Source organism: Pseudophryne corroboree, chromosome 1 (genome assembly GCF_028390025.1).
Source record: "Pseudophryne corroboree isolate aPseCor3 chromosome 1, aPseCor3.hap2, whole genome shotgun sequence".
Taxonomy (NCBI): Eukaryota; Metazoa; Chordata; class Amphibia; order Anura; family Myobatrachidae; genus Pseudophryne; species Pseudophryne corroboree.
Window position 1 is genome coordinate 378,004,947 of NC_086444.1, and position 25,033 is coordinate 378,029,979.

A 25,033-nucleotide genomic window follows, 5' to 3' on the forward strand; every position below is an offset into this window, starting at 1 on the left:
GGCCCTAAAACGCCCACTACCTCAGATGGCAGACACAGATGTCGACACGGATACTGACTCCAGTGTCGACGACGATGAGACTACTGTACATTCCAATAGAGCCACCCGTTACATGATTCCGGCAATAAAAAATGTGTTGCACATTTCTGATATTACCCCAGGTACCACAAAAAAGGGTATTATGTTTGGGGATAAAAAAGCTTCCAGTGGTTTTTCCCCCATCTGATGAACTAAATGTGTGAAGAAGCATGAGTTTCCCCCGATAAGAAACTGGTAATTTCTAAAAGGTTACTAATGGCGTACCCTTTCCCGCCAGAGGATAGGTCTCGTTGGGAGACATCCCCTAGGGTGGATAAAGCGCTCACACGTCTGTCAAAGAAGGTGGCACTACCGTCTCAGGACACGGCCGCCCTAGAGCCTGCAGATAGAATGCAGGAGGCTATCCTGAAGTCTGTATATACACACTCAGGCATTATACTGAGACCAGCTATTGCTTCAGCATGAATGTGCAATGCTGCAGCTGCGTGGTCAGATTCTCTGTACCTTAAGACAGGGACACTATACAGGTTGAGTATCCCATATCCAAATATTCCGAAATACGGAATATTCCGAAATACGGACTCTTTTGAGTGAGAGTGAGATAGTGAAATCTTTGTTTTCTGTGGCTCAGTGTACTCAAACTTTGTTTAATACACAAAGTTATTAAAAATATTGTATTAAATGACCTTCAGGCTGTGTGTATAAGGTGTATGTGAAACATAAATGAATTGTGTGAATGTACACACACTTTTTTTAGTGCACAAAGTTATTAAAAATATTTGCTAAAATTACCTTCAAGCTGTGTGTATAAGGTGTATATGAAACATAAATGCATTCTGTGCTTAGACTTGATTCCCATCACCATGATATCTCATTATGGTATGCAATTATTCCAAAATACGGAAAAATCCGATATCCAAAATACCTCTGGTCCCAAGCGTTTTGGATAAGGGATACTCAACCTGTATTGCTAACCATAGAGCATATTAAAGACGCAGTCTTATACATGAGAGATGCACAGAGGGATAATTGCCGACTGGCATCTAAAATAAACGCAATGTCCATTTCTGCCAGGAACTCGGCAGTGGACAGGTGATGCTGATTCTAAAAGGCACTTGGAAGTTTTGCCTTACATGGATGTGGGGTTGTTTGGGGATGGTCTCTCTGACCTCGTTTCCACAGCTACAGCTGGGAAATCAACATTTTGCCCCATGTTCCCTCACAGCCAAAGAAAGCACCGTATTATCAGGTACAGTCCTTTCGGCCCCAGAAAGGCAAGCGGGTTAAAGGCGCGTCCTTTCTGCCCAGAGGCAGAGGTAGAGGGAAAAAGCTGCAGCATACAGCCAGTTCCCAGGAACAAAAGTCCTCCCCCACTTCCTCTTTAAGTCCACCGCATGACGCTGGGGCTCCACAGGCGGAGCCAGGTACGGTGGGGACCCGTCTCAAGAATTTCAGCGACCAGTGGGCTCGCTCACGGGTGGATCCCTGGATTCTACAGGTAGTATCTCAGGGGTACAAGCTGGTATTCGAGACGTCTCCCCCTCGCCGTTTCCTCAAATCTGCCTTGCCGACAGCTCCCTCAGACAGGGAGGCAGTGCTGGAGGCGATTCACAAGCTGTATTCGCAGCAGGTGATAGTCAAGGTACCCCTTCTTCAACAGGGACGGGGTTACTATTCCACAATGTTTGTGGTACCGAAACCGGACGGTTCGGTGAGACCCATTTTAAATTTGAAATCCTTGAACACTTATATACGAAGGTTCAAGTTCAAAATGGAATCGCTCAGGACAATTATTGCAAGCCTGGACGAAGGGGATTACATGGTATCACTGGACATCAAGGATGCTTACCTGCATGTCCCCATTTACCCCCCTCACCAGGAGTACCTCAGATTTGTGGTACAGGACTGTCATTACCAATTCCAGACGTTGCCGTTTGGTATGTCCACGGCACCGAGGGTATTTACCAAGGTAATGGCAGAGATGATGATACTCCTTCGAAGGAAGGGAGTTATAATTATCCCGTACTTGGACGATATCCTTATAAAGGCGAGGTCCAGGGAACAGTTGTTGATCGGAGTAGCACTAGCTGGGGCAGTGCTACAACAGCACGGCTGGATCCTGAACATTCCGAAGTCGCAGCTGGTTCCTACAACGCGTCTACTGTTCCTGGGGATGGTTCTCGACACAGAACAGAAAAAAGTGTTTCTCCCGAAGGAGAAGGCCAAGGAGTTGTCATAGATTTATTATGTTAATAACATTAATTAAGACATTCGGAGTCTACATATAAAATGCAATAAAAAACACATGAAAATAAAATTTAATATGTCAACACCTAGATCATAAGATGTATGAGCTGTAAATTCTCAATCTGCTTATTGAGAATGGGAACCACAGAGTCCAGAATTGATGTGATTGGAATGTCCACAGTTCCAGATAAACAGCCGATCAGTGTGTGGCTGATGATAGATGTCTTGAGAGATTTTCACAGGCAGGTGGGCAAATGAATAATTAAATTGTGATTACCTTCTCCTAGGGCTGGTCCGTACCGAGCGTCCTCGGTATTGCGGTCCTGCAATGCCCAGTGTCCGTCTGCGCGGCGAGGAGATGACTGTGCGGTAACCAGGGGTAAAGAATGTAGTTTCAGCCGCGTACCTTTGACAAAGTCACATGATCTGTGACGAAACGCGTCAGGACCCCGCCTCTCTGCACACCTGGATCATTCTACCTATTAGGTAGCAAGCCACACACTGAGCCACAGAAAACCTAGTTCTACACCGGCCCTACATCTTGGCTCAAACTGCTCATTGAACCACAGATATCCCGGCTCCACACCGGCTGCACATCCCGGCTCATTATACGGCCGTCAGCTACTCCTTTCATTATATTGGAGAGACCACCATATATCAGGCAGTGAATTGCCCGTAAGCCATCCGGTACTTCAACCCCACGCATCGGCCCTGTGCAGGGCTGCTGACATCTTCTCTTAGAACGCGGCTGAAACTACATTCTTTACCGCTGGTTGCCTGGTTACCGCACAGTCCTCTCCTCGCCGCGCAGACGGACACTGGGCATTGCAGGACCGCAATACCGAGGATGCTCGGTACGGACCAGCCCTAGGAGAAGGTAATCACAATTTAATTATTCATTTGCCCACCTGCCTGTGAAAATCTCTCAAGACATCTATCATCAGCCACACACTGATCGGCTGTTTATCTGGAACTGTGGACATTCCAATCACATCAACTCTGGACTCTGTGGTTCCCATTCTCAATAAGCAGATTGAGAATTTACAGCTCATACATCTTATGATCTAGGTGTTGACATATTTAATTTTATTTTCATGTGTTTTTTATTGCATTTTATATGCAGACTCCGAATGTCTTAATTAATGTTATTAACATAATAAATCTTTTCTTTTTCTACGTCAGCTCTTATCATGAATTATTCCCCATTAGCCATTGGTGGTTGTTCCACTTTTGCGCAGCCGTTTCTTCTTATTATTATCCATTTATTATAAACACACACACAGTGTTTCACGGCAGCGCAGGTGACAGAACAATTGTACAAATATATAAATTATATTCATGATCTGAGGCGCTATTCAGCAGTTTTGTACCGTTTTTTCAAGGAGTTGTCATCTCTAGTCAGAGACCTCCTAAAACCAAAACAGGTGTCGTGCACCATTGCACGCGAGTCCTGGGAAAGATGGTGGCTTCTTACGAAGCAATTCCATTCGGAGGGTTCCATGCAAGGATCTTTCAGTGGGATCTGTTGGACAGGTGGTCCGGATCGCATCTTCAGATGCATCGGCTGATAACCCTGTCTCCAAGGGCCAGGGTGTCGCTGTTGTGATGGCTGCAGAGTGCTCATCTTCCAGATGGCCGCAGATTCGGCATACAGGACTGGGTCCTGGTGACCTCGGATGCCAGCCTTCGAGGTTGGGGGGCAGTCACACAGGGAAGAAACTTCCAAGGACAATGGTCAAGTCAGGAGACTTCCCTACACATAAATATTCTGGAACTAAGGGCCATTTGCAATACCCTAAGTCAGGCGAGACCCCTGCTTCAAAACCAGCCGGTGCTAATCTAGTCAGACAACGTCACGGCGGTCGCCCATGTAAACCGACAGGGCGGCACAAGAAGCAGGATGGCAATGGCACAAGGATTCTCCGATGGGCGGAAAATCATGTGTTAGCACTGTCAGCAGTGTTCATTCCCGGAGTGGACAACTGGGAAGCAGACTTTCTCAGCAGACACGACCTCCACCCGGGAGAGTGGGGACTTCATCCAGAAGTCTTCCAAATGATTGTACACCATTGGGAAGGGCCACAGGTGGACATGATGGCGTCCCGCCTCAACAAAAAGCTAAAATGTTATTGCGCCAGGTCAAGGGACCCTCAGGCGATAGCTGTGGACGCTCTGGTAACACCGTGGATGTACCAGTCGGTGTATGTGTTCATTCCTCTGCCTCTCATACCCAAGGTACTGAGAATAATAAGAAGGAGAGGAGTAAGAACTATACTCGTGGTTCCGGATTGGCCAAGAAGATCTTGGTACCCAGAACTTCAAGAAATGATCTCAGAGGACCCATGGCCTCTGCCGCTCAGACAGGACCTGCTGCAGCAGGGGCCCTGTCTGTTCAAAGACTTACCGCGGCTGCGTTTGACGGCATGGCGGTTGAACACCGGATCCTGAAGGATAAGGGCATTCCGGAGGAAGTTATCCCTACGCTAATTAAAGCTAGGAAAGAAGTGACCGCAAACCATTATCACCGCATATGGCGGAAATATGTTGCTTGGTGTGAGGCCAGGAAGGCCCCAACGGAGGAATTCAGCTAGGTCGATTTTTCACTTCCTACAGTCAGGGGTGACTATGGGCCTAAAATTGGGTTCCATTAAGGTCCAGATTTCGGCTCTATCGATTTTCTTCCAAAAAGAACTGGCTTCACTACCTGAAGTTCAGACATTTGTTAAGGGAGTGCTGCATATTCAGCCCCCTTTTGTGCCCCCAGTGGCACCTTGGGATCTCAACGTGGTGTTGGATTTCCTAAAGTCGCATTGGTTTGAACCACTTATAACCGTGGAACTAAAATATCTCACGTGGAAAGTGGTCATGCTGTTGGCCTTGGCTTCGGCCAGGCGTGTGTCAGAATTGGCGGCTTTGTCTTGTAAAAGCCCTTATCTGATTTTCCATATGGATAGGGCGGAATTGAGGACTCGTCCACAATTTCTCCCAAAGGTGGTTTCAGCGTTTCATTTGAACCAGCCTATTGTGTTGCCTGCGGCTACTCGTGACTTGGAGTATTCCAAGTTGCTGGACGTAGTCAGGGGCCCTAAAAATCTATGTTTCCAGGACAGCTGGAGTCAGAAAGACTGACTCGCTATTTATCCTGCATGCGCCCAACAAGTTGGGTGCGCCTGCTTCAAAGCAGACTATTGCTCGCTGGATCTGTAGCACGATTCAACTTACACATTCTGCGGCTGGACTGCCGCATCCTAAATCTGTAAAAGCCCATTCCACGAGGAAGGTGGGCTCTTCTTGGGCGACTGCCCGAGGGGTCTCGGCTTTACAACTTTGCCGAGCAGCTACTTGGTCGGGGTCAAACACATTTGCTAAATTCTACAAGTTTGATACCCTGGCTGAGGAGGACCTAGAGTTCGCTCATTCGGTGCTGCAGAGTCATCCGCACTCTCCCGCCCGTTTGGGAGCTTTGGTATAATCCCCATGGTCCTTACGGAGTTCCCAGCATCCACTAGGACGTCAGAGAAAATAAGATTTTACTCACCGGTAAATCTATTTCTCGTAGTCCGTAGTGGATGCTGGGCGCCCGTCCCAAGTGCGGATTGTCTGCAATACTTGTATATAGTTATTGTTTAACTAAAGGGTTATTGTTGAGCCATCTGTTGAGAGGCTCAGTTATATTTCATACTGTTAACTGGGTATAGTATCACGAGTTATACGGTGTGATTGGTGTGGCTGGTATGAGTCTTACCCGGGATTCAAAATCCTTTCCTTATTGTGTCAGCTCTTCCGGGCACAGTATCCTAACTGAGGTCTGGAGGAGGGTCATAGAGGGAGGAGCCAGTGCACACCAGGTAGTCCTAAAGCTTTCTTTAGTTGTGCCCAGTCTCCTGCGGAGCCACTATTCCCCATGGTCCTTACGGAGTTCCCAGCATCCACTACGGACTACGAGAAATAGATTTACCGGTGAGTAAAATCTTATTTTTTTACACTGCAATTTAGATATCATATTGAACACACCCCATCCAAATCTAACTGTCTCTGCACATGTTATATCTGCCCCCCCCCCCCCCCTTGCACTGCCCTGCCCTGCCCTGCCCTGCTAGTGTTAATTCTAGGATTTTTTTAGGGCAGGGTGCTGAGCATTGAAGAGGGCACATTTTTATTTTGAAGGGCACATTTTTGATGTGACGCTTTGCGCACAAAGCATAGCGCATATGTTTATAGTTTTTGTACATACATTTTGCCCTTAGTAAATCATATACCCATGCATACATATAAGACACCTAACATCTGTACTGAGAAACATACTGTACATGTCCAGTCTTCTTGAAAGATCGGCTGTAGCATATACATAAGTAGATAATTATAAATGTCTTTTCCAGTGCTGAAGTAGTTATAATCCGTATGTGTTATAAAACAGAAAAGTTAAACAATGGGTTAAAATATATAGGAAAAAAGTAAGTCTGTTCTACTAAGGAAATACTCTAAGCAGTACATGCTCACTGCTTACCCTGTTCTTTCCCTCTTTATCAGAGTGCTGTTATTTACAATGCCTCCTCTGCCATCCAGTTGGCGAAGGATAGAAATTGTGTTCCAATTTCAGAGGTGGGCAAGGAGTAGACGACAACATTGTAACATGCACTCTGACTGTTGCATTCTGTATACAAGGGGGCAATTTATGATCCTGCAGGGTGCACTGAAAAAGGGCAGGGTGCTTTTTCACATTTCAAAAATGGGCAGGGTGCAGCACCCTGCTGAAACAGCCTAGAAGGAACACTACACTGCACATAGTTTTGCCCATTAGAGATACATTTTGCTGCTGCGATCAGGTCTGAATTAGGCACCAAGTTTGTAACTGGAAGCTGATACTGCTTGTAAGTGCACAGTGCGACAGAGTAATATGCTATGTATGTTTTAGGGTGAAAGCACTTACTTTTCACATGTTCTTACCTAGATATATCTCATTCCCAGGGGAAAGCATCATGCCAACTTAATTTTCAACAGCAACTGTTGCCACTAAGCAGGGAAGGACTTCTAGATTCCCTGTTTGTTCTGTTTGAAGAATGCAACAACCCTGCTTTAATGAAGATTAAACATGTCTCTAACTTTGTAAAAAAATGTAAGTTTCATTCAGCTAGATGTCAAATGAGGTGTTTCTTATTTGTTTTTGTTTTGAAAGTTTTCTCTTTATTCATTTGCAATTTGATTTAGTCTTTGTGTAGTCAGGTATCCTAACCGCTTCCCGTCAGTACAACCTATTGATATATAAGACCTATATTGTATTTCACAAATGTTATTTTTGGAACTTTTTAGGGCCTCATTACATTATAGAAATGGGGAAGACTTAGCAATACATTGCCATATCACAGAATTAACAGGAATGTGCACACAGTAATAACCTATAATAATCTTCTGATTTGTACAATAAAGAGCTTCATGGGCCTGTACAATATATTTCTATCTAGATTCTGACACTTTTGCCGAGTTACGCGAGCTGCAGCCCAGTCTGAAGGACTTTGAAGTGAAGAATGTTGTTGGACGAGGTCACTTTGCAGATGTTCATGTTGTTAAAGAGAAGCTTACTGGTGACATCTTTGCCATGAAAGTGATGAAGAAGAAAGCACTTCTAGCACAGCAGCAGGTACCTAAGGAATTCATTTGGTTTAAGGGGGCTATCTGCAATTAACTGGTGTCCCAAGTTTACCCTTGTCTGTCATAATTTCATAAAATATATGGTCACCCATTGCATATGTTGTAGTGGAAAAGTACAAGCTGAGGCCAGTACTTGTTCTCTGTTACAGGAAATATTATGCTGCAGTTGTCCTAGTTCTAGGCTTGCTCTTAATACTCCATAGAAGTTAAAGTATCTCAAATAATGCAACATTGAAAGGGCATCAAGCACATGTTAATATGCAGTACACTTAGTATAGGGCCATACTCGTGATTTTGTCCCCTGCCTTAGGCCTGGTTTCTTACTGTCTGAATAGTTGTAACCGCTGCTCACCATGGGATAGTGTATACTTGTGGCATCGCGATAGTCAGAAAGAGATGCAGCAGTTACATGAGGATTTGACAGGACAGTTTGATGTGTAGACAATGATGCGGGGGCTTTGATTTGCCGTTGCATGCAATTAATCACAGACGAAACATCTTATCCCGTAGACTGCATGATTTTAATTACCAGATTACAAGGAGGGACATTTTAATATTTGATGTAATGAATTGCATGAACTTTGTTCACAATAAGGTGTGTTTTTATAGTAACCTCTAGCATTTGTATAGGAGCTTCACATTGGGGACCCTGCACCTTCCACGCTCTCCCAGTCTGATCCTTTTTGATTGCTTTTATTTTCCTCCTCATACTGTATAAGACTGGGCAAGTCACTATGTCCTCACTGAGATAATTGCATGAGTGGAGAAGTCTCAGCCTTCCACAAGATCAGCGCATTCGTCTCCTGAAATAAATTGCTGCTGTGAACATTCTAATCTAATTGGTTCCAGGTAGTTCTCGCCACCCTTCTGAAAACTGTGTATATATGGATAAGCATGAGCTGAAGGCGGATAACAAAAAAAAAAGAAGCTGCTGTGACTCACCTTATTAAGTTTAAAGTAGGGATGCATGGCACAATTGAACAGCAAATAGATCTTTAGCAATACAATCTCAAATTATAGCATGTATAATAGTGTTAAAAACTCTTTTTCACATTTTTAGTTTAACTGCATCTCTGACTGATGAAGTACTAAAGGCCCCACTTAGGGGGATTCCGTGTTTTTTTTTTTTTTTTTTTTTTAGCCGCAGCTCCCATTTAAAGTGACGTGAGCTTTTTAATTGTGCAGCTGGGCGAGAGTGCCACAAGCGGCCACTAGTTATTGCAGATTTCTGCTTGCCTACTGACGTGCAAATAGAAATCTGTCTAAAATCCGGCTTTCCGGCGCCTTAACTGCCGTTTGCATGCTCAAACAGAAGTGCACTCAGTAGTTTGCACAATTTTAGTTGCTTTAATCCCGGTGAATTAGAGCTTGATATCTACGATAAAATCGGGTGCCAGTGGCACTTTCACCCAGCAGCACAAACCATTAAATAGCTCCCGTGAAAAACAATTGAATTCTTCCCCATAATATTTATTATTGTGTATAATCCACCAGTGCTATGTAATATATGTGTGGAAACTGTGGGCCTGATTCAGAGAAGTACGCAAAGCCAATGTTCCACAGAACTGAGTGATTATCAGCAGACTCGGCGTGTGCTGCGTTCGCATTGTGCATGCGTCAAGGTGCTACTGCGAACCCACATGCAATAAGGAATCCATCACAAAGTGATTGACAGGAAGTGACCATTTGGGGGGTGTTAACTTGGTGTTAGCGGGGAGTGGTTGTAAAAACGTAGGCGTGTCATGGCCGTTTTCAGGGCATGTATCCGACGTCAGCTGTGAGTTCTAACATACAAAAACATGGCGCCTCTGTGACTACTGCCGAGTCCACTCTACATAACTATAGGTTTACCCTTCAGCCTGATGTTCCTTGTTCTTGCGTATAGGCTGCGTATGTGTACGCAATTGCGGATGAGTAGCAGTAGCACCGGTAGCCGTCTCTTTTCATTTCTGGGAGGCAGCTTCACTTGCTGATATCTGTAGTTGAATTGCGGAGAAAATCGCCCTTGCAGCTGCATTAGTGTACTACTTTGATCACTTTCAGAGAGCACTAGCTGTCTTGTGTATGTGTTTATTGCTTTTACTCAGCCATACAGGTTCTATTAACCGGTGTGATTTCCTTGAAGTCCTAAAGGTCTGAATGCTAAACAGTGAAATCTAGGCTGGAGATTGCACAAAATTATTGTGTTGTAGAAATAATAGTGTTCACTCTAGGAGTGAAAAGGGGCAGGGCGCCGGACACAGGGGGCACATTTGCGCGGCCACGTAAATTAGGGGGCGTGGCCAGGCATACGTCATTTTAGGGGGCGGTGCGGCCCACAGACGCTACTATAGAGAGCGTCTGTGGCCGGCGACGTCACTGTTGGGGGAGTGCCCAGCACCTCCGTCGGTGCTGGGCTTCCCCCAGCTCTCTCCCAATGCGTGAATGGATGCCGCGCGCATGCGCACGGCATCTATACACGCCGGGAGGGCAGGAAGCGGGCGGCTGTTCTAGCAGGGCGCCGCAAAAGGGGCAGGGTAGGTTTTGCCTGCTAAAAAACGGGCAGGGCGCGGCGCCCTGCTAAAACAGCCTAGAGTGAACACTAAATAACATTGAAATCCCTTCCAAACACAACAGTAATCTACTGTCTACTATTTAGGTTTCTTTTTTTGAAGAAGAGCGCAGTATATTAAGTAGTCATAACAGTCCTTGGATACCCACGCTACAGTATGCCTTCCAGGACAGAGAACATCTCTATCTGGTAAGTAGTATTTCAAGTACAAAGAGAGTGGCAGGGACCGTAATAGAAATAGCATGTGCTGTCCAAGGCCATAGCTAGGATTATTATATATAATATTTGCTTATTGTTGAATTGTACATTAATATCTGCTATGTTTGGTCCTGACATTGCCTGGTGTGTAATGTTGGCCTATATGTACTAGTGTGAGAGGGACCCTAATATCATTTACGTTATATGGATTTCTTGCATAACGTTACACAAGTGAAAATCTGTTACTATATATTTATGTGGAAATGTTTTATCCAGAGAATGAATATTATTTCTCTAACGTCCTAAGTGGATGCTGGGGACTCCGTAAGGACCATGGGGATTAGCGGCTCCGCAGGAGACTGGGCACAACTATAAAGAAAGCTTTTAGACTACTGGTGTGCACTGGCTCCTCCCACTAAGACCCTCCTCCAGACCTCAGTTAGATTCTTGTGCCCGGCCGAGCTGGATGCACACTAGGGGCTCTCCTGAGCACCTAGAAAGAAAGTATATTTAGGTTTTTTATTTTCAGTGAGATCTGCTGGCAACAGACTCACTGCAGCGAGGGACTAAGGGGAGAAGAAGCGAACCTACCTAACAGGTGGTAGTTTGGGCTTCTTAGGCTACTGGACACCATTAGCTCCAGAGGGATTGACCGCAGGACCCGACCTTGGTGTTCGTTCCCGGAGCCGCGCTGCCGTCCCCCTTACAGAGCCAGAAGCACGAAGAAGGTCCGGAAAATCGGCGGCATAAGACTTCAGTCTTCACCAAGGTAGCGCACAGCACTGTAGCTGTGCGCCATTGCTCCTCATGTACACCTCATACTTCGGTCACTGATGGGTGCAGGGCGCTGGGGGGGGGGCGCCCTGAGGGCAATAGATAACACCTTGGCTGGCAAAATATACATCATATATAGTCCCAGAGGCTATATAGATGTAAAATTACCCCTGCCAGTATCACAGAAAAAGCGGGAGAAAGTCCGCCGAAAAGGGGGCGGGGCTTCTCCCTCAGCACACTGGCGCCATTTTTCCCTCACAGTTCCGCTGGAAGGAAGCTCCCTGGCTCTCCCCTGCAGTCTGAGAATACTACAGAAGGGTAAAAAAAAGAGGGGGGGCACTAAATTTAGGCGCAGTATAGATATATATATATGTAATATATATAAAAAAGCAGCTATAGGGAAAACACTCATTGATAGTGGGATCCCAGTGTTATATAGCGCTCTGGTGTGTGCTGGCATACTCTCTCTCTGTCTCCCCAAAGGGCTTTGTGGGGTCCTGTCCTCTGTCAGAGCATTCCCTGTGTGTTTGCGGTGTGTCGGTACGGCTGTGTCGACATGTTTGATGAGGAGGCTTATGTGGAGGCGGAGCAGATGCCTGTAAATGTGATGTCACCCCCTGCGGGGTCGACACCTGAGTGGATGGTGCTATGGAAGGAATTACGTGATAGTGTCGACTCCTTACATAAAAGGTTTGACGACATACCTAATGTGGGACAGCCGGCTTCTCAGCCTGTGCCTGCCCAGGCGTCTCAAAAACCATCAGGGGCTCTGAAACGCCCGCTACCTCAGATGGTTGACACAGATGTCGACACGGATACTGACTCCAGTGTCGACGACGATGAGACTAATGTAACTTCCAGTAGGGCCACACGTTACATGATTGAGGCAATGAAAAATGTGTTGCACATTTCTGATGTTACCCCCGGTACCACAAAAAAGGGTATAATGTTTGGAGAGAAAAAACTACCAGTAGCTTTTCCTCTATCTGAAGAGTTAAATGAAGTGTGTGAAGAAGCGTGGGCTTCCCCTGATAAAAAGATGGTAATTTCTAAGAGGTTACTAATGGCGTACCCTTTCCCGCCAGAGGATAGGTCACGCTGGGAAACATCCCCTAGGGTGGATAAAGCGCTCACACGCTTGTCGAAGAAGGTGGCACTACCGTCTCCGGATACGGCCGCCCTGAAGGAATCTGCTGATAGAAAGCAGGAGGCTATCCTGAAATCTATATATACACACACAGGTGTGATACTGAGACCGGCTATTGCTTCAGCCTGGATGTGCAGCGCTGCTGCTGCGTGGTCAGATTCCCTGTCAGAAAATATAGATACCCTAGACAGGGACACTATTTTGCTGAACGTAGAGCATATAAAAGACGCACTTTTATACATGAGGGATGCACAGAGGGATATTTGCCGGCTGGCATCCAAAATTAGTGCAATGTCCATTTCTGCCAGGAGAGGGTTATGGACTTGCAGTGGACAGGTGATGCAGATTCCAAACGACACATGGAAGTTCTGCCTTATAAGGGTGAGGAATTGTTCGGGGATGGTCTCTCGGACCTCGTTTCCACAGCAACAGCTGGGAAGTCTACATTTTTGCCCCATGTTCCCTCACAACCAAAGAAAGCACCGTATTATCAGGTACAGTCCTTTCGGCCCAATAGGGGCAAGCGGGTTAAAGGCGCGTCTTTTCTGCCCAGAGGCAGAGGTAGAGGGAAAAAGCTACAGTATCCAGCCAGTTCCCAGGAGCAAAAGTCCTCCCCCGCTTCCTCAAAGTCCACAGCATGACACTGGGGCTCCACAGGCAGAGCCAGGTACGGTGGGGGCCCGTCTCAAGCATTTCAGCAAGCAGTGGGCTCGCTCACGGGTGGATCCCTGGATCCTTCAAATAGTATCTCAGGGGTACAAACTGGAATTCGAGACGATTCAAAAGCTGTATTCACAACAAGTGATAGTAAAGGTGCCCCTACTTCAACAAGGAAGGGGTTACTATTCCACAATGTTTGTGGTACCGTAACCGGACGGTTCGGTGAGACCCATTTTAAATTTGAAATCCTTGAACACATATATCAAAAAATTCAAGTTCAAGATAGAATCGCTCAGGGCGGTTATTGCGAGCCTGGACGAGGGAGATTACATGGTATCGCTGGACATCAAGTATGCTTACCTACATGTCCCCATTTACCATCCTCACCAGGAGTACCTCAGGTTTGTGGTACAAGATTGTCATTACCAATTCCAGATGTTGCCGTTCGGTCTCTCCACGGCTCCGAGGGTCTTTACCAAGGTAATGGCGGAAATGATGATACTCCTTCGAAGGAAGGGAGTTTTAATTATCCCGTACTTGGACGATCTCCTGATAAAGGCGAGGTCCAGAGAACAGTTATTGGTAGGGGTAGCACTATCTCGGGAAGTGCTGCAACAGCACGGCTGGATTCTAAACATTCCAAAGTCACAGCTGGTCCCTACGACACGCCTGCTGTTCCTAGGGATGGTTCTGGACACAGAACAGAGAAAAGTGTTTCTCCCGGAGGAGAAGGCCAAGGAGCTGTCATCTCTAGTCAGAGGCCTCCTATAACCAAAACAGGTGTCGGTGCATCACTGCACGCGGATCCTGGGAAAAATGGTAGCTTCCTACGAAGCGATTCCATTCGGCAGGTTTCATGCAAGAACCTTTCAGTGGGACCTGTTGGACAAGTGGTCCGGATCGCATCTTTAGATGCATCGTCTGATAACCCTGTCTCCAAGGACAAGGGTGTCTCTGCTGTGGTGGCTGCAGAGTGCTCATCTTCAAGAGGGCCGCAGATTCGGCATACAGGACTGGGTCCTGGTGACCACGGATGCCAGCCTTCGAGGCTGGGGAGCAGTCACACAGGGAAGAAACTTCCAAGGACTATGGTCAAGTCAGGAGACTTCCCTGCACATAAATATTCTAGAACTAAGGGCCATTTACAATGCCCTAAGTCAGGCAAAACCCCTGCTTCAAAACCAGCCGGTACTGATCCAGTCAGACAACATCACGGCGGTCGCCCATGTAAATCGACAGGGCGGCACGAGAAGCAGGACGGCGATGGCAGAAGCCACAAGGATTCTCCGATGGGCGGAAAATCACGTGATAGCACTGTCAGCAGTGTTCATTCCGGGAGTGGACAACTGGGAAGCAGACTTCCTCAGCAGGCACGACCTCCACCCGGGAGAGTGGGGACTTCATCCAGAAGTCTTTCAAATGATTGTAAACCGGTGGGAAAAACCACAGGTGGACATGATGAAGCTAGGAAAGAAGTAACCGCGAACCATTATCACCGCATATGGCGAAAATATGTTGCGTGGTGTGAGGCCAGGAAGGCCCCAACGGAAGAATTTCAGCTGGGCCGGTTCCTGCACTTCCTACAGTCGGGGGTGACTATGGGCCTTAAATTGGGTTCCATTAAGGTCCAGATTTCGGCTCTATCGATTTTCTTCCAGAGAGAATTGGCTTCACTTCCTGAAGTTCAGACTTTTGTTAAGGTAGTGCTGCATATTCAGCCTCCGTTTGTGCCTCCAGTGGCACCTTGGGATCTCAACGTGGTGTTGGATTTCCTAAAGTCACATTGGTTTGAGCCACTGAAAACCGTGGATTTAAAATATCTCACGTGGAAAGTGGTCATGTTGTTGGCCTTTGCTTCGGCCAGGCGGGTGTCAGAATTGGCGGCTTTGTCATGTAAAAGCCCTTATCTGATTTTCCATATGGATAGGGCAGAATTGAGGACTCGTCCCCAGTTTCTCCCCAAAGTGGTATCAGCTTTTCATCTGAACCAACCTATCGTGGTGCCTGCGGCTACAAAGGACTTGGAGGCTTCCAAGTTATTGGATGTAGTCAGGGCCCTAAAAATTTATGTTTCCAGGACAGCTGGAGTCAGGAAGACTGACTCGCTCTTTATCCTGTATGCGCCCAACAAGTTGGGTGCACCTGCTTCTAAGCAGACTATTGCTCGCTGGATCTGTAGTACGATTCAGCTTGCACATTCTGCGGCTGGACTGCCGCATCCTAAATAAGTGAAAGCCCATTCCACGAGGAAAGTGGGCTCTTCTTGGGCGGCTGCCCGAGGGGTCTCGGCTCTTCAACTTTGCCGAGCTGCAACTTGGTCAGGGGCAAACACGTTTTCAAAATTCTACAAATTTGATACCCTGGCTGAGGAGGACCTTGTGTTCTCTCATTCGGTGCTGCAGAGTCATCCGCACTCTCCCGCCCGTTTGGGAGCTTTGGTATAATCCCCATGGTCCTTACGGAGTCCCCAGCATCCACTTAGGACGTCTGAGAAAATAAGAATTTACTCACCGGTAATTCTATTTCTCATAGTCCGTAGTGGATGCTGGGCGCCCATCCCAAGTGCGGATTATCTGCAATACTTGTATATAGTTATTGCTTAACTAAAGGGTTATTGTTGAGCTATCTGTTGAGAGGCTCAGTTGTTATCATGCTGTTAACTGGGTATTGTATCACGAGTTATACGGTGTGATTGGTGTGGCTGGTATGAGTCTTACTCGGGATTCAAAATCCTTCCTAATTGTGTCAGCTCTTCCGGGCACAGTATCCTAACTGAGGTCTGGAGGAGGGTCTTAGTGGGAGGAGCCAGTGCACACCAGTAGTCTAAAAGCTTTCTTTATAGTTGTGCCCAGTCTCCTGCGGAGCCGCTAATCCCCATGGTCCTTACGGAGTCCCCAGCATCCACTACGGACTATGAGAAATAGAATTACCGGTGAGTAAATTCTTATTTTAAGAAAGTAAAGCCAAGCTAGCCATGATGGTTATATAGTATTAAACTGAACTTAAAAATCAGTCAGTGATCTGGCCATGTAAAAGTAATACAATCATTACATGGAATGTATATAACCTTCCATCTCTTTTTTTTTTTGAAACCATATCTTGTGTATTAAATTTGTCTCCAAATCATGTGATAACTGTGAGAACATTCCACAGGTTATGCAGTACCAGCCTGGAGGCGACCTGCTGTCTTTACTGAATCGCTATGATGAGCAGTTTGATGAAAATATGGCCCAGTTTTATCTGGCAGAAATATTACAGGCAATTCATAGTGTTCACCGATTGGGCTATGTACACCGGTAAGTTCAAATGGTAAATTTAATTTTACCATCTTGCACTGTTGAAAATGTAGTAATTTTTTTATTAACCTGTGCTGGGGACCTATAATTGAGTAGGCAGACCTGCTCTAGAGCTTTCTTAAATATAAGATAATGGGTTTTTCTCTTACGACCTAGAGGATACTGGGGTTCCATTTAGTACCATGGAGGTATAGACGGGTCCACTAGGAGCCATGGGCACTTTAAGAATTTGATAGTGTGGGCTGGCTTCTCCCTCTATGCCCCTCCTACCAGACTCGGTTTAGAAAATGTGCCCGGAGGTACCGGTCACGCTAATGGAAGCTCCTGAAGAGTTTTCTGCATTTATTTTATGTGTTTGTTATTTTCAGGCATGGCTGGATGGCACCAGCCTGCCTGCTTCGTGGGACTTTTTTTTGGGGGGGGGACGGCCCAACCTCTTGAAGGGTTAATGGTCCCGTTCCCCGCTGACAGGACACTAAGCTCCTGAGGGAACTATTCGCAAGCCCCACCACGGCGAGCGTACATTCCTGCAGCACGCTGCCACCCCTAACAGAGCCAGAAGAATAAAGAGTGGTGAGTACTAAGCCGGCTTCCCAGTTAGCGGGGCGCCGACCATTATGGCGGCATGAGGGTACGGAGACGCACGGCTTCTAACAGGGGCGGAATGCGTCTCCAGACATAGTACACAGCTGCGTCTCAGTACACTGTACACAGTACCCACACTGTCAAAAACAGCCTTAAAACGGGTTTCTCTCCATTTTAAGCAACAGATTCCCTCAGCCAGTATAAAAAAGCGGGAAGACCGCATGCCATTGAAGGGACGGGGCCTTTACTATGAGCGGATCCAACAACTCACCAGCGCCATTTTCCCTCTGCAGTGGACACAGACGCTTACTGACAGGGACGCGCAGCTCCTCCGGAGAGACTCCAAATTACCTCAGCGGTACCAGGGGGTCATATCAGGGGGGGAGCGATTATTAGTGTACTAAGTCCCCTATCAGGGTACTTTGCGATCCGGCTTAGCTTTGCATTAGTGATAAGGGTGTGGTGGGGGCTGGCTCCAAATAACTCTGTGTCTCCCTGAAGGGCTCTTTGTGGGTTAAGTGTGCGTAACATTTTCTTGTGTCTGTGTGTGTCCTGTCACATTTACATTATGTCAGGCAAAGAGTGTGTTTCATGTACAGCAGAGTGTTCCTCTTCACCAGGGGGCTCACGACTGGGTACTCAGGGCAGTGCACCTTCCAAGAATAGCGGGGCTGAACTGGAGTGGGTAGATTCCATTAAATGAATGATCTCCAACATATTCTACGATAATTATCCCGCAATGAGAAAGAGACGCAATACTTAAGACTGTAGATGAGTTTATGACTAGAGACTCGAGCCCCAAACCAGCGTTTCAATCCCCTTTCATTTGTCCGCAAAAACAATCTCTCTGGCCCATATCCTGCAGTCTGAATCCGACGGGTCAGAAATGGAAAAGGCCAAGGTGGATTTGGAGGGGAGGGATGCTATTCTGTCACAGGGAATAGAGGCTCTTATAGAGGCTTTCAGATATGTTCTGCAAATTCCTGATAGTGTCGGAGGAGTGTGAGGAATCTTATTTTAATGTAAAAAAGAAGTCCTCAGTCACTTTTCCTGTGTCAAAGGAATTGAATACCCTGTTTGAAGAACCATGGGTTAATCCTGATAAGAAATTTAAAATCCCTAAAAGGTTGCTCTCATCTTTTCCTTTTCCTCTGGAGGATAGGAAAAAATGGGATAATCCACCAATAGTGGACGCATCAGTCTCTAGGCTGTCACGAAAAATTGTATTGCCTGTCCCTCGTGCAGCCTCCCTAAAAGACACGGCTGATCGTAAAATTGAGACTACACTCAAATCATTGTACACAGCTGCTGGGGTGGCCCGGAGACCCACTATTACATGTGCGTGGATCACAAAAGCCATTGCTGAATGGTCAGGTAACCTAATTGAGGGGTTAGATTCCTTGTCTAGGGGGGATGTTTTACTCCTGCAGCATATACAGTACTCTGCGAACTTTATGGTGGAAGTCATAAAAGAGAGAGGCTTGCTTAATGCACGCACCACCGCTATGGCAGTGTCAGCACGCAGGGGCTTGTGGCTACGCCAGTGGTCTGCTGGTGCGGACTCAAGGAGAGGCGTGGACGGCCTACCATTCACAGAGGCCTTGTTTGGAGATGAACTAGACAAATGGATCTCCAAAGCTACTGCGGATAAGTCTATGTATCTTCCTTCCGCAGCTCCCCCAGCCAGGAAAGCTTATTCAGCTTCAAATTTACAGTCCTTTCGGAAGGCCAAGTTTAAGGGCAAATCCAGAGGTGCTTCTACGGCCTCCAGAGGCGCAAGAGGTAAACCATGCAAACCAGCAACTGCAGGTGCTCAGGAACAGAGCTCAGGCTCTGCTTCCTCAAAGCCTTCAGCATGACTGTGGACCGCGATGCCTGGAGGACTGTTAGGTGGGAGCACGACTAAAATTCTTCAGTCACATCTGGTCAAATTCGTGGCGGGATCCCTGGGTCATAGATCTTTTTTCCAGGGCTACAGACTGGAGTTTCAAAAGCTCCCACCTCTCAGATTCTTCAAATCAGGCTTACCAGTTTCACAAGAGGCAAGTATAACTTTACAACAGGCCATCCAAAAACTAGTACAGACTCAAGTCATTGTTCCAGTTCCACCTCATCTGCACAACAAGGGATATTATTCCAACTTGTTTGTAGTACCGAAACCGGACGGTTTGATACGGCCGATTCTGAACCTCAAGTCCTTGAACCCGTTCTTAAGAGTGTTCAAGTTCAAGATGGAGTCTCTGAGAGCGGTGATCTCAGGTCTGGAGGAAGGGTAATTCCTAGTGTCTCTGGATATCAAGGATGCGTACCTTCACATTCCGATCTGGCCGCCTCATCAGTCCTATCTACGGTTTGCACTGCAGGACTGTCACTACCAGTTCCAGCCCCTGCCATATGGTCTCTCCACAGCACCGAGGGTATTCACCAAAGTGATGGCAGAGATGATGTTTATACTAGGGAATGATACTGGACACGGAGTCGCAGAAAGTGTTCCTTCCATTGAAAAAGGCATTGGTAATCCAGTCGATGGTTCGGGATGTCCTGAAGACAACCCGGATATCGGTGCATCTATGCATTTGCCTTCTGGGGAAAATGGTGTCCCCTTACGAGGCGCTTCAATACGGAAGGTTCCACGCAAGACCCTTCCAGCTCGATCTGTTGGACAAATGGTCCGGATCGCATCTTCACATGCACCAGAGGATCTGTCTGTCACCAAAAGCCAGGATCTCCCTTCTGTGGTGTCTACAGACTTCTCACCTCGTCGGGGTTCGGAATTCAGAACTGGATCCTGTTAACCACGGACGCAAGCCTCAGAGGTTAGGGAGCCAGTCACCCAGGGGGTGCAATTTCAAGAAAGATGGTCAAGTCAGGAAGTCATCCTTCCAATCAACATTCTGGAACTCAGGGCCATATACAACGCACTCCCCTCAGCACTCTCCCACCCGGTTTGGGAGCTTTGGTACATCCCCATGGTACTAAATGGAACCTCAGTATCCATTAGGAAGTAAGAGAAAATAGGATTTTAATTACCTACCGGTAAATCCTTTTCTCGTAGTCCGTAGAGGATACTGGGTGCCCGCCTGGTGCTTTGTTCTTCCTGCACTGTTACTTGGTTAAGTATTGTTGGTTCAGCTGTTGCTGTTCCTGTTTAAAGTTGGGTTAGCATAGCTTTCCTCTGGTTTGTGTGTGCTGGTTCGGAATCTCTCCACTATTCTTTATATCCTTCTCTCAAAGTATGTCCGTCTCCTCGGGCACAGTTTCCTAGACTGAGTCTGGTAGGAGGGGCATAGAGGGAGGAGCCAGCCCACACTATTAAATTCTTTAAGTGCCCATGGCTCCTAGTGGACCCGTTTATACAGAGCCGGCCATAGGCATAGGCAAACTAGGCAATTGCCTAGGGCATTTGATATGCCTAGGGGCATCATCAGCTTCTGCTGATTAAAGTGATATGCGGCATGCCTATATTCTGTATGTAGCATTTCATATGCAGATACAGCCACAGTCTCACACAGTATATAGGCATGCTGCATATCAGTTTAATCAGCAGAAGCTGCTTGTGCATCCTAGCCACATAGCAATGCAAATAAGATGCATTTTCATTAAAAAAGGTGCCCGACGTTAGCATTGATGCAAGATTTGTGAGGACACATCTGTATCCAAGCAGAGGCAGAGGTCACAGTGTTAGTGGAAGTGTGAGTGCTGTGTGCATGTGAGTGGGTTGGTTGTGCAGTAGTATTCAGAATATGTGTAAGGAGCATTATGTGTGTCATGTAAAAATGCATTAATAATGTGCAACACATGTGTAAAGGGCCACTATGTGTGTCATTATGTGTATAAGAGCATTAATAATGTGCGGCATATGTGTAACAGGGTACTACTGTATGTCTGTCATTATGTGTATAGGGCACTAATAATGTGCAGCAAATGTGTAGGGGGCACTATGTGTGTCATTATGTGTATAAGGGCATTAATAATGTGCGGCATATGTGTAAGGGAAATTATGTGTAAAAGAGCATTAATAAAGGTTGTCATAATGTGTAAGGTGCATTATTTTTATAAGGACATTAATGTGTCTCATATGTGGATGGGGCATTACTGTGCGGAATTGTGTATAAATGCATTACTAATGTGTGGCATTATGTGTATAAGGTGCTCTACTATGTGGCGTTGCATATAGAAAGGGCACTACTGTGTCGTCTAATGTGAATAAGGAGCAATTCAGTGTGATGTAATGTGAATAAGGGGCTCTACTGTGAGGAGTAACGTTTATAAGGTAAAGTGATACTACTGTGGGATGTAATATGAATTATGGACACTATCGCAAGATAAAATGTGAATAAAGTTGCAGTACTGTGTGGCGTAATTGGGGTTACTATTGTGTGGCCATGCCCCTTCCCAGCAAGAAGATGCCCCTTTTTGGGCTGTGCGTCAAATGTGCGAACTGTTCCTATTTAAAACATAGGTGGTACAAGGACTGCTATGGGTGAGGGGTGATGGTGCTGGGAAAGAGGTGCAAGGTCAGAGGCAGAACCAGCGGTGGTGCTAGGGGGCACCAGCCAAAATCTTGCCTAGGGCATCATATTGGTTAGGGCCGGCTCTGCGTCTATACCCCATGGTACTAAATGGAACCCCAGTATCCTCTACGGACTACGAGAAAAGGATTTACCTGTAGGTAATTAAAATCCTATTTTTTCCTTCAATCTTTGATTTAGAGTAATTTTATTATTTTAAAAAAACCAAACCAATATTTGTGTTTTTGTTTTTTTTTAATTCAGAATAAAGGATATGCAGAGATCACTTGTGGGAGATGTATGAACTCTTCTAAAGAGGAAAGGTGGGTAAGTTGACCATAGCAACAAATCAGCTTTTAGCTATCATTTATCAAGTACAGTATAAAATGATAGCTAGGATGTGAGTGGTTGCTATGGGCAACTTTTCCACCAGCCCTCTTTAGAAGGTTTGAGAACTGGTAATCAACAGTTTAACTTGATGGGCTGTCTTTCTTTTCATAGTTCTAATTAGGTAACATAAACCTGTACTTTAGAAGTGGGCACTTGGGGGATCTGCTGGATGTTGGGGGAAGGGAACTGTCACTAATGCAAAGAGGTTACAATGATGAATGTTAGTTTTATAGTAGATGCAGTCATTATGGTTTGGATACAGCAAAGTATCCAGTGTCAATCAGGCCTCATTAATGTGGCATAATAATTGATACAGTACCTAGTAAAGTTCTCATGAACTTTGGTTGAGCCCATACAATGCATATCTGCTTTATGTGTAGGTGTCCTGTAATATTTTGTCTGGTGAAGTTTGATCTGTCAGATTTATAAGTCCTCTTCTTTGGAGTGGCAGTTTCCAAAGACAGGATACAGCAAACAAAACCTAAGGGAGAGGATACTCTGTATGATATATAATAAGAGGTGGATGCCACGAATTGCAAGTATTCTGCTGGCATAGAGCCTCATCAGAAATCAGTCTACCATCCTCGTAGCTAGGAGCTGTTTATGTCATGAACCTGACAGATCTTTATTATACATTTGATGTGTACCTTTAGAAATACACTACCTGTCAAAGTTTTGGAACTTTTGCTTTTTCCATTTTTTTTTTTTACTGACATTTAACAATTCATGTCCTGTCCAGTGAATAACCTAAAATGGTAGAAAGGTGAATGTTACATTGCTAGAGGTTAAACAAAAGTTTGGTTTAGCAAAAGCAGGAAAATAATTTTCAGAGTTAGAAATAAAAAGGCCTTTTTCAGGGAACAAGTTATAGTTTAAGGACTTAGGATGGATACACATTAGACGATATGTCGTCCGATACCGCAGATCGGAGCGACATATCATCCACATTGTCTAGTATGCCAGTGACGTGCGGTGAGGTGAGGCAGAGCCTTTCCTGTCATACTTACGTTTAAACCAGAGTTTTGACTGAATAAAATATATGAAAAATACTGATAATTTGTTTGAAATGTCTTCTTTGCATTATTCTAATAATTTTTATAGCCCAAACTCTGGAGTAAAAAGTCTATGGCAGGTGAGGCAGTGCCTCACCTGTGTATCCTTTCCACACATCTCTAATTAAAACTCACCAGATTTCCAGGAGTTTATACTGCTGCACCTGTGTATAATGCCCAGATGTACCCTTTGGCTCATATATTGCATGTAAATCTGGCTCTTGGGTTAGCCAGTGCCTCCTGAGCCATTTAGCTCACCGCACGTCCCTGAGTACACTCAGTTGTGCGCTCCCGCGGGTTGTCACATCTGATGTTCTGCACATCATTTGAGATGACCTGGCATGCTCTTGGATGTGGCCACTGAGCGATATATTGCACGGTCACGCGCTTTATTGTACTGTGTGTACAGGCTACTGATATATCTTTACAACGGTCTTCCCATTGGCCAAGATCCAGGTCGTTCTAATGTCTACCCAGGCTTACAGCTGTTCTGCAACAATGAAAACAGGCTTGTCTGGGCCATGAAGCACCAATGAATCAAAATGTTAAATCTTTATTCATCATGAAGGATTTGTACACCACTGAGTTAGACTTAAACACACCAGGAAATTGAATCTTTTACAAGCTGACGTCTTGATGAGTCAAAAATGTAGATTACATTTTATTAAATAAAATAAATTTCTCTAACGTCCTTGAGGATGCTGGGACTCCGTAAGGACCATGGGGAATAGACGGGCTCCGCAGGAGATAGGGCACTTTAAGAAAGCTTTGGATTCTGGGTGTGCACTGGCTCCTCCCTTTATGACCCTCCTCCAGACCTCCGTTTTACACTGGGCCCAGAGCAAGATGGGTGCACTGTAGAGAGCTCTCTAGAGTTCTCTGCTTGAAAGCATTTTTGTTTGGATTTTTCTTCTACTTTTTACTACTTTTTCACAGGGAGCACTGCTGGCAACAGGCTCCCTGCATCGAGGGACTGGGGAGAGAGGAGCAGACCTTCTTGTGAAAGATAGGCTCTGCTTCCTCGGCTACTGGACACCATTAGCTCCAGAGGGGGTGAACGCAAGTTCTTACTGGGCGTCCACCCCAGGAGCCGCGCCGCCGTTCTCCTCACAGAGCCAGAAGTACAGAAATCAGAAGACGTCTCAGGCGGCAGAAGCCTTCAGCTTCACTGAGGTAACGCACAGCACTGCAGCTGTGCGTCATTGCTCCCATACACCTCACATACTCCGGTCACTGTAAGCGTGCAGGGCGCAGGGGGGGGCGCCCTGGGCAGCAATATAAACCTCTGCATGGCAAAAAGACTATATACATGTACAGGTGGGCTATGTACAGGTATATAAAAGAGCCCCCGCCATATTTTCCTAAGTTTGAGCGGGACAGAAGCCCGCCGCCGAAGGGGCGGGGCTTCTCCCTCAGCACTCACCAGCACCATTTTCTCTCCACAGCACTGCTGAGAGGAAGCTCCCCGGACTCTCCCCTGCTTACACACGGTGAAAGGGTGCTTGAAAGAGAGGAGGGGGGGCCACATAATTGGCGCTTTACATATTACACAGCGCTGCTGGGGAAAAACATTTTGTGTTGGTCTCCAGGGTTATTGCGCTGGGGTGTGTGCTGGCATACTCTCTCTCTGTCTCTCCAAAGGGCCTTGACAGGGATACTGTCTTCAGAAAAGGGGTTCCCTCTGTGTGTGAAGTGTGTCGGTACGTGTGTGTCGACATGTTTGACGAGGAAGGCTCGCTTAATGTGGAGGGGGAGTGTTTGAATGTCAGGTCGCCCTCGGCAACGCCGATACCGGAATGGGTGGATATGCTGAATGTCTTGAATGCAAATGTAAATCTATTGCATAAAAGGTTAGACAAGGCAGAAGCTAGGGATCAGTCAAGTACCCAGTCCATGCCTGTCCCTGTAGCACCAGGCCCGTCGGGGTCTCAGAA

General features: G+C 46.2%; 1 protein-coding gene across 5 annotated transcripts in view; it reads left to right on the top strand.

The window, feature by feature from the left end:
* Positions 1-25,033, top strand: part of CIT (citron rho-interacting serine/threonine kinase) — a 541,532-nt gene that overhangs the window by 71,421 nt on the left and 445,078 nt on the right. For all 5 annotated transcript variants that reach the window (XM_063913147.1, XM_063913146.1, XM_063913148.1 and 2 more), the window contains 4 exons: positions 7,255-7,402; positions 7,749-7,924; positions 10,574-10,675; positions 16,419-16,561. In XM_063913147.1, coding sequence (XP_063769217.1) covers positions 7,255-7,402; positions 7,749-7,924; positions 10,574-10,675; positions 16,419-16,561 — 569 coding nt within the window. The remainder of the gene's footprint in view (positions 1-7,254; positions 7,403-7,748; positions 7,925-10,573; positions 10,676-16,418; positions 16,562-25,033) is intronic.